The sequence below is a fragment of the Cyprinodon variegatus genome, unplaced genomic scaffold, assembly GCF_000732505.1.
Source record: "Cyprinodon variegatus isolate N-32 unplaced genomic scaffold, C_variegatus-1.0 Scaffold597, whole genome shotgun sequence".
NCBI classification, from domain to species: Eukaryota; Metazoa; Chordata; class Actinopteri; order Cyprinodontiformes; family Cyprinodontidae; genus Cyprinodon; species Cyprinodon variegatus.
The window spans coordinates 513174-522271 of record NW_015151050.1 but is presented as its reverse complement, the minus strand read 5'-3'; the positions used below and the strand labels follow the sequence as shown (position 1 = coordinate 522271).

At 36.9% G+C, this 9098-nt stretch overlaps 1 protein-coding gene across 1 annotated transcript in view; it reads left to right on the top strand.

The window, feature by feature from the left end:
• Nucleotides 1–511: 511 nt before the first annotated feature.
• LOC107096081 (neuropilin and tolloid-like protein 1) overlaps nucleotides 512–9098 on the top strand; it is a 35563-nt gene continuing 26976 nt past the window's right edge. Inside the window, exons 1-3 of the mRNA XM_015392574.1 lie at nucleotides 512–665; nucleotides 2160–2201; nucleotides 4080–4207. Coding sequence (XP_015248060.1) covers nucleotides 512–665; nucleotides 2160–2201; nucleotides 4080–4207 — 324 coding nt within the window. The remainder of the gene's footprint in view (nucleotides 666–2159; nucleotides 2202–4079; nucleotides 4208–9098) is intronic.

Below are 9098 nucleotides of genomic sequence, written 5' to 3'. Positions count from 1 at the left end.
TTTAACTTCTATGAAACATTTTGATTTTATTTTTTTCCAGGAGCTAAATGACCTCACTGTTTAAATTAAATTTTTATTTAATTCTAAGTTGACTGACTTAAAAAGAGGCATAGAATAGACAACTCATACTTTTGATGTAATAAGTGTTTTTGAATCCTGACCAAAGGGAAGGCATCTTCACTTCTCTTAGTAGAAATGGCTGATCATCAAAGGTGGGGTTTTATACACAATCCAAAGGCATCTTGTGAGAGTGAGGTTATGCAGGCTATCGAGCCATACCTGCTAAAATTGCCAGACTCACCTCCATACTTAGCCTGTGCTCTCCAAGTGTACAAATGAACATCCTTATGCTTGAGCATGGTCATACTTATGGACAATCCATGAGATGAAGATGAAACACTAGTCTGGTTCAGAACCAGGGGTTTATTCTTCCAAATCAAGCAAGCCCCTGAACAAGCCACCCCACCCACCCTCAGGTGGGTGGTGGCTGCCATTTGGGCTATAGGCCAAAATGACAGTCAGAGACCTCCCCACTGAGCTGTTGATGACCTCAGCTGATGAGACATCTGAGCTGTGGGAGACAGACAGAGCCAATCCAGTCCTCAGCCTCTTCTCGTGGGTCACTCCAGAGCCAAAGCAGATTCCAGGCTCTCTTAATTTGCTGGGTTCCAGAGCATGGCACCAGGTTGATGTTTGACTTTGTAGTCATATCTCCTGACCATTGGCTGCATGTCTTAGACACTTGGGTGATGAAGCTGTCCACCAACACCAAGTGGTGCTAAGCTGGATTTGCTGGAGGTGGAGGAAATAGGACAGACTCGGCAGACCCATTTGAGCAGTGAGTGTCTCCTCAGAACGATTGGTGGAGCCCTTGGTCAAGGAGATAATGAACTCCCACCTCCAGGAGAGCTTCTACCTAATTCCGAGGTAGGCTGGGGACATAGAGTCAGAGTGGAACATGTTCTCTCCATCTACTGTTGATGCGGCTGTTCATAGCTGTGGCCAGAAGGCCTGCAGTGCCTGTCACAGTGGCAACCTCTAAACACAGTGGTGAATACTGGCAGTAAGGCCTGCTGTAAAGCTGAGGGAGGAATCCTATCAAGCCTGGTTGGCTTGTGGACTTGACTGAAACAGCAAGCAGGTATTGTGAAGCCCAGCTTATTACAGCGCTGCACGTCCCTGTCCTAGAGCTGCTTCCTTCTCATGTCAGTAGGCAGTAACCCAGTAGAGTTGTTTCAGCAACTCTACTGGGTAGATAGGGATCATCTTTTCCTTTAATGAACAGAAAACTGTATATGTGCTAGTTCTAGAATCAAAAAAGACTGAGGAGCAACATTTGTTTGAAGGAGATAAAACAGACTCTTTTATCTTCTTCCGACAAATGTTGGTAAGCTGTGTATAACTTGGAGCATGCTTTACTTATTAAGGAAGCTTAGGTCCTTTAGTGTCTGCAGCAAGATACTGCTTAACTTTTATACGTTTGTTGTGGACCATGGGATATCTTCTGTCATCATCTGTTGGCGTAGCAGCATCAGAGAAAAGAGCCTTAAGATCAACAAGTTAATAAAGAAGGCTAACTCTAGTTTGGGAACTCTAGAACTGAGCAACCTGGTAGCGAGACTATAGACAAAATGGTCTTTTGTCTTCAAAGTTGTACTGCAAGACTGACTGCTACAGGGGACTTACTGCCTACATCTATTAACATTGACAATAACTTGTTAAACAAAAGCCATATGTTACAACAGCTATTGAAATTACCTTCTAGATTAATAAATTGTTTTTTTTATTAAATTGGTATATTACATTTTTGTGTTTTTATGTTTTTCGTATTACAATTTTATCAAAATGCATCGTTTTTTTCCTTTGGCACATTTGCTCATTGAGGAATATTAAAAAGTATTTTTTTAGATTAAATAATAATTTAAATGTATGAATTAATTGATTACTAAGATAATCAATAGTTACATAACTAATACTTCTCCAATTTATTAAAAAAACCTGGAAAAAAATGATTTCCATTAAACTTTTCATGTCAAGGTTTATTTAAACTTGTTTCCAAATGCACTAAGCCTTTTGTTTATCTATCATCTATAAAGTTTCCTGTTTTATGCATTGAAATAATTGTCCTCTCCTTTTCTGCTCTTTTTCCATCTCGTTAGATCCAGACTTTGCTGACTTGGGAGTGCCTCCACCTCTGCCCTGTAGGTATACTCCTCAAGCTGTGCTTCATATTATATTAGTTTTGTTTTCTGATTTTTTATTTTTTTTTTTTTTTTCTTTTTTGCTTACTTCTGATTGCATTTTCTTCTCCTAAGCCCTCTGTTATTTCTTGCTAAGGCATTTTATGTTTCTTTGTACATACTGGGTAACATTTATCTAATATTTGTATATGCATCTGTCATCATTGTTACTTACTATAAATGGGTAAATATAGTGGCTATTTCCATTTAGGCTTCATTCTCATCAGGATGTAATGGTATATGGTATATTGAGTTTCAATGAAAATTTCCTAATAACTTATTTCTTAGAATTTCTTAAGTTTTAATAAAATTTTACTGTCATATTATATCTATCCATCCTCCCCAGCTTCCATAAGGGTCAAAGTGGTGCCGGTGCCTATCTCTGGCTCTCAATGGGAAAAAAGGCAGGGTACAATCAGGACAGTAGCCAGTCTGTCGGAGGGCAACATAGAGACAAACATAATAGAGACAAAATAACATAAAACCCTGTATACACTATCCCACTGATGGACAGTTTAGAGACGCCAGTCAATAGTCCTGATTTGGACTATGGGAGGAAGCCAGAGTACCCACCCATGCATGGGGAAAAACATGCAAACCCCATGCAGAAAGACGTTGGAGTGGGAATCGAACCCAGAACCTTACTGCTGCAAGACAACAGTGCTACAAACTGCCGCACCATGCAGCCCTTTTTGGTTCCATTAATGTTAATGCGGGAGAAGTTTGAAAAATAATTATTCCATATAGGGAAGGATTACAGGTCAATTTCCAGGCAATTATTGTTGAGGACTAAAACTGACAAAATAATTAAATAAAAAAAGAAATATGTGCATTGTATATATTTTCTTTTTCCCTTTCTTAATACATAAACTTTTCATCTGGAAATTTATATATTTTAATTTTCCTTATACAAGCCTTTTTTGTTTTTACATTTCCTCATCTCATTTTCCTTACCCCTATGCATTTCTACCTCGTTTTTTACCTTTAGCGTATGCATTTCTGCCTCCTCTTTTTTAAGTACACCTTGAAAAAAAGAGATTAGGAACTGTCAAAAGAACAGTCTTATATAAGGAAAAGCAACAATAAAAAAAACATTTCTTGAAGTAATCATATATTTTAAATATTTTTATTTATTTTTTGATGAAAATGCATGTATTAAGAAACTAAATAACTAATTAAATACAGCTTGTATTTATATCATTAGGTATTCCACAAATTATGGACTAATCATAGAAACTAGAGTTATATTTGTGTTCATGTTGACATAACAGCTCACTGTGCTGGTGTAATTTGGCATTAACTTGCTGATGTAGCCAGACCAAAAGGTTTGAAAGTGTATTTTTGTGGAACTTGTGTAAATTGTATATTAAACCAGATTTACCCAACTGAAAGAGCAAGTCAATGCATTTATTTATTCTAAATTATACAAGAGAAATGCAGAAACAGTTAGGGCAGATGGTGAAAGATGCACATTTGGTCTTCATTTGGGCACCTCATTGTCATTGATTTAGCCATGAACTCCTGTTTATTCAGTGCACTCTAGTTTCACATGTATGATTATCTGTGTAAAAGCTTAAATGTGGTGGAAGTGGGTCCATCTTAGTCTTTACTGAAATGCTGTGGTGAGACCAGAAGTCAGCTTTAAAAAATTCTTCCCAGACTCACTTGACAAAATTTTCACAAGTAAAAATGGGTCAAAATTTCTTCACAATGATTATAAAATGATCAAACAAAAAATAACAATTTAAAGGTTTTGTTGATTATGAGCTTTGCCTACAGTAGCTTTTTCAATTATTTTTTTAATTGTATTCCTTGCTTATGCATATACCTGTGTTTCAGCCTGTCAGTATGATATGGTAGGTCCAGAGGGCATCGTTGAGTCACATCAGATCACCAGAGATGGGAAAGCTGGTGCCACTGAGGCTGTCGACTGTAAATGGTACATCCGTGCCCCACCCCGTTCCAAGGTCAGTGAGATCAATTCTTCCCTATCTTGTGCGTGATTTTTTTAAGTAACTTCAACTAATTCACTCTCTATAGAGACATCTGAGACGCATGTTGCATAGCTTCTTTTGCATAGATTTGTGGTACTCTGGGGTAAATAAAAAAGTCCACAGCTAGGGTCAGAGCGATAGTCAGGATAGAAGGGTTTATTTAAGGCCAGGACGTTTTTTTTTTTTTTTGAAGCAAAGGAGTGTTGCCATGAGGGAAAAAGTGTTGAAAGGATGTGGAATGTAAAAAGAAACTGAGGGAGATGATGACTTGGTAGACCAGATAGAGAGACTCACAAATTTACTGAAGAAATAATCTGTGAAGCCGTTTGACCCTTGAGCTGAGGCTTCCCATATTTGTTTTCTATGCCAGGGTTCAGGACGCAGCTCTGCATGCATAAAAAATACAGTTATTCATCTACACTTGTAAACATGCACAACATCACTCCAGCTGCTAATACACTGAGTGTAGACTTACTTTCTGATTTTCAGGAGGAACCTGTGCTGAATTAATGATGATTAAACGTCTCCTGAGTCTGTAGCATCAAACCGGAAAATGACACATTTTAGAAAGGCTGTGTCCTGGTTACACTGATCAGCCATAACGTTATAACCCCTAAGCTCGAAACTGCTCTTGAACATTGCAAAACACTGTCCTTGTCTGTGTCCCTACTGACTAGCTCTTCGTTGTAAAAAATGTTGGGTTTTTTTCTTAATAACATATTTTTTGTTGAACTCTATTGATCTCACATTGGATAAATTTAACTGTGCATTTAACCCATCCCATTGGGGAGCAGTGGGCTGCCATCATGGGGTCTTTGCTCAGAGAGCGAGAGTGGCAGTCTTTGGGAGTGGGGCTCAAACTCAGAACCTCGGGATTCCAAGCTCTATGCCCTTACCACTAGGTTGCCACTCCCCATTCATTTTTTTTTATTTTCTTGCTTTTTAGATTACATTTAAATTGTGTTGCGTTTCTGGACATTAGCATTTTACTCTCGTAGTTTCCTTATTAATTTTGTCTTCAGTTGTTTTAGGCAGAATACCTAAAAATGTAACAAGTTTTAGTTATTTGTTATTTCTCACAAAAAGCAACTAAGTTAGTAACTCAGATACAGAAATATCAAAGTCAGCAAAGTAATTATAAAGTTACTTTTAATTATGTAATATTATTTATATAATAGTAATATTGATTAGTAGAATAAATAATTATCAACTATATATACAACAAAAAGTATAAAAATTCTGAAAACATTGTTATCTACATCATTTTGGTGTGTGAGGTCTATCAAGTGTGTCAAGAAATTTGCAGCAATATGATTACGTAAATGTAATTATTTTGTTTAATGTTTATAATAAAATAATTCCATTCCATTCGATTCAGTTTATTAATATAGTGTCAATTCATAACACTTCATCCCAAGCACTTTACAGAGAAAATTTAACCAGATCCTACCGTCAGATTTGTTCAACGTTTTTTATCTTAGGAAAATCAGCTGATTGCATTGACTCAAAGGCAATCCCTCACACTAAGCATGCTTGTAGCGACAGTGGAGAGGAAAACTCCCTTTTAACAGGAAGGAACCTCCAGCAGAACCAGGCTCAGTGTGAGTGGCCATCTGCTGAGGCCGACTGGGGTTCAAGAAGGCAGAAGCAGACACATAGAAAGAAGCAGAGACACAAAAGGCAACTGTCAATCAGTTCCACTGGTGATCCCGTCCAAGAAAGACACAGCCAGGCAGAAGAGTGCTCTGTTAGGATGGAGCTTGGCCATTTAAGAACAATAAACCAAATTAAATGTTTCAGAACTTGACATATTTAAATGTTCAAGTATCTATGAAATAAGTGTAATGCTGAAATATAGAATTCTTTTCAAGCAATTTAACAAAAATAAAATGTACTTTTCTATTCCAGTTTTTTTTAGAGTAACATTGTACTCCTTGTATTTTTTATTTTTTTTAATAATGCCAAACCATGCCAGAGAAATCAGTATAACACTGAAAAAGTAAATAGCAATATGTTTTGATAAACTAACTCATCCAGTTAAAAGTCAAATGTTCTTGATGGTGAGATGACTTTAAGTCTTTCTTTGCTGACATAGTGAGTTTTATTAAAGGAACATATAGTATATAACTTCACAGAACACTTCCAGTTTAGTAGGGCCAGGTATCACTGAATCTATGGGGCTCCCCGCTGTTGTCTCTCTTCTCATTTTGTGTGTGCAGCAATCAATACTTGCTGAACACCCACCCACAATACGCCCCACAGCCAATCAGTCTCACGCATACCTCTATCTCAGCTACCCTCCTCTGCCTCTACTGCAAAAACCTGAAAACAGTTCCCTCCTCACTGCAGAGAGACTGCGCTTGTGAAAATCCACTTTGACGGATTAAGTTGTAGTAACTCACTGCATTAGACTGAAGTAACATAGCGGGACTACCAATATGTGGGAGGCAATTAGTTGGATTACTTTTTGGAAAAAAAAAGACTAATGTTGTTATCGACGCTGCTACAATGTAACACAATTACTCAACACTGGTTCATTCAGAACACTGTTTCAAGAACTAAGCAGAGAAGAGGTTCGGAATATATTATATTTGATCTTTGGATGATCCTGCTGCCTTATTCTGACTGACCACCTTTTTTTCTTCTGCAACATTTTTCCCCAAAAGAAAAGAGTAATTTACATTGTTAAAAAGAATTAATGATTCTTAGCTGAAGTAATGTTTCATTTTGAATAGTTGAATGCCTCTCTCAAAAGAAAAGAGAGAAAAGCTTCCTGTTCTATTATGTACCAAGCTGTTCTGATGCATACACACAGCGTTTATGATATGGTTGGCTGATAATAATGGCTGTGATTCATAGTCGCAACAGCCATTGTTATCTGGCATCCTCTTCAGGGTTGGCCATTTCCCTTTAATGCCTTTGTTTCCCTCAGAAATGTCCTTCTGATTGAGCTGCTTTAAAAGTCAAGGCCAAAGCAGCTATAAGATTGAAGCATCAACCTTCAGACATTCTTTCTAAGTTATCTGAACCCATTTTGGGACCTATTATAAGTGGTCGTTAGAGAGAACGAAGGGAGGTTGAGGGATGCTGGGAACTGATCAATGTCATAGTTTTTATTTTTTGTTTTTTTATTTAGCATGGTTTCCTTGCCTTTTCTTGTATAGTGCAACATTTGCATGCATGCTAAAGAGTGTGAGTCAGCCTGTTTTAAAATATCCAAATGGGAGTAGTTAAAACTAAAATACTGTGACTGTTTAAAAGTGGTCTAGTTCACTCCGTTTTAAACAGATCAGAATTTCACTCTGATAAATTGCATCCCAGAGCAAGTCGAGGGCAAAAATCTCCACCAACTCCTACATATGCATTTTTGGTTTTGCATTTTTCAATCTTTACATGTCTTCAGACTTGCACTTGTCATTTTGTCATATATTATTATTTTTCTCTCAAAGTGTGCAGCCATTTATTGCTTTTACAGCAATACAATGCAGTAAAGGAAGCAGATGCTATCTCCCTTGTTTTATGTGTTCATACATGTTGCTGTGTCGTAATCTGATCAAATAGCTCATTCCCCTTATGCTCTCACAGCACTATACTGTTGCCAGAATGCCACAGAAACGGTAGAGAGATACAGACATCCTATGCCCAAGGCTCTAATTAGACTACACTGGAGGACTCCAGAGAGAAAGCAGGAAAAACGGGGTGCAAAAAGGAGGGCGGTTGCTTAATAATGCATTTTATCTAAGGTCTTAATGTATAAGGGATGGAGATTAAGGGTGGATGGCAGATGGCAAGAGAGAAAGAGGAAAAAGAGGTGAGAGAGAAAGAGAGAGACGGGAAGGGTAGGCACACCTGCAGGAAGCTGTAATGGCCATGTGTTGTTGCCAGAAGTGACAGCAATGCAGCACTTTTAATGATGATGTTAGAACTTTACACCAGCATGTGTCATCTGAACATCAACATTTTCTATAAAGAGAATGTGTAACAACCATGAGGGAAAAAAAACAAAGCAAAATTGGTGATTTAAATGTCAAATTCAAAAACACATCTGTTGAATGTGTTTTTTCCACATAAATTTGTTCCTTTTGTTATTTCCTTGAAGACAGATGTCCAAACATTGCTGGAAGCTCTTGGGAGCTCAGAGAATATTTTCTCTATATAGCATGTTTTTCCTGTTACTTATTTTCTATCATAACTGTCTGGACTTTCTAAAACCTACTGTGTATCAGTTATGTGTACAATCAAAATATAGTCCATTATTCTGACTGCAATGAGCAGAATAATCTATTTTGGGCACAGAGGGAACATTGTCTTCCATTATTGAGAAGTGCTATCAAGAAAGCTTGAGTCCTTTTTTTTTCTTGGAGCAAATTATTTGGACTTTCAAATTATGATAACATTTTCCTCTTTTATCAAATTCAATCTGGCCTTGGCTTTTTTCAGTCATTTAGAGTTAATCGACGTAGCAATAGAAATTTGTGGACAGTATACAGTGTGTATATTGCCACGTCTTTATAATGCTTTCAGGGTGTTACATTAAAAACTTTTTTTTTTTCCAAAAACAAGTCTAGAGGCTGTGCTAGATATAAATTAGCTGTATTCAGCTTTACCCTGATGCAGATACGTGCAAAGCAGGGTTAGTTTAAAAGAAAAAAAAACAGACTTAGAACATCAAATGGAGCATTGTTAAATCCATCTTTAAAAAAGGAAAGAGTATAACACAAATGCAAACCTACTACTAGAAATAGCTATGCTTCTAAGCTGTGTTTCTAAAATTTCTAATTCACTTATGTATACTACATATATATATATATATATATATATATATATATATATATATATATATATATATATATATATATATATA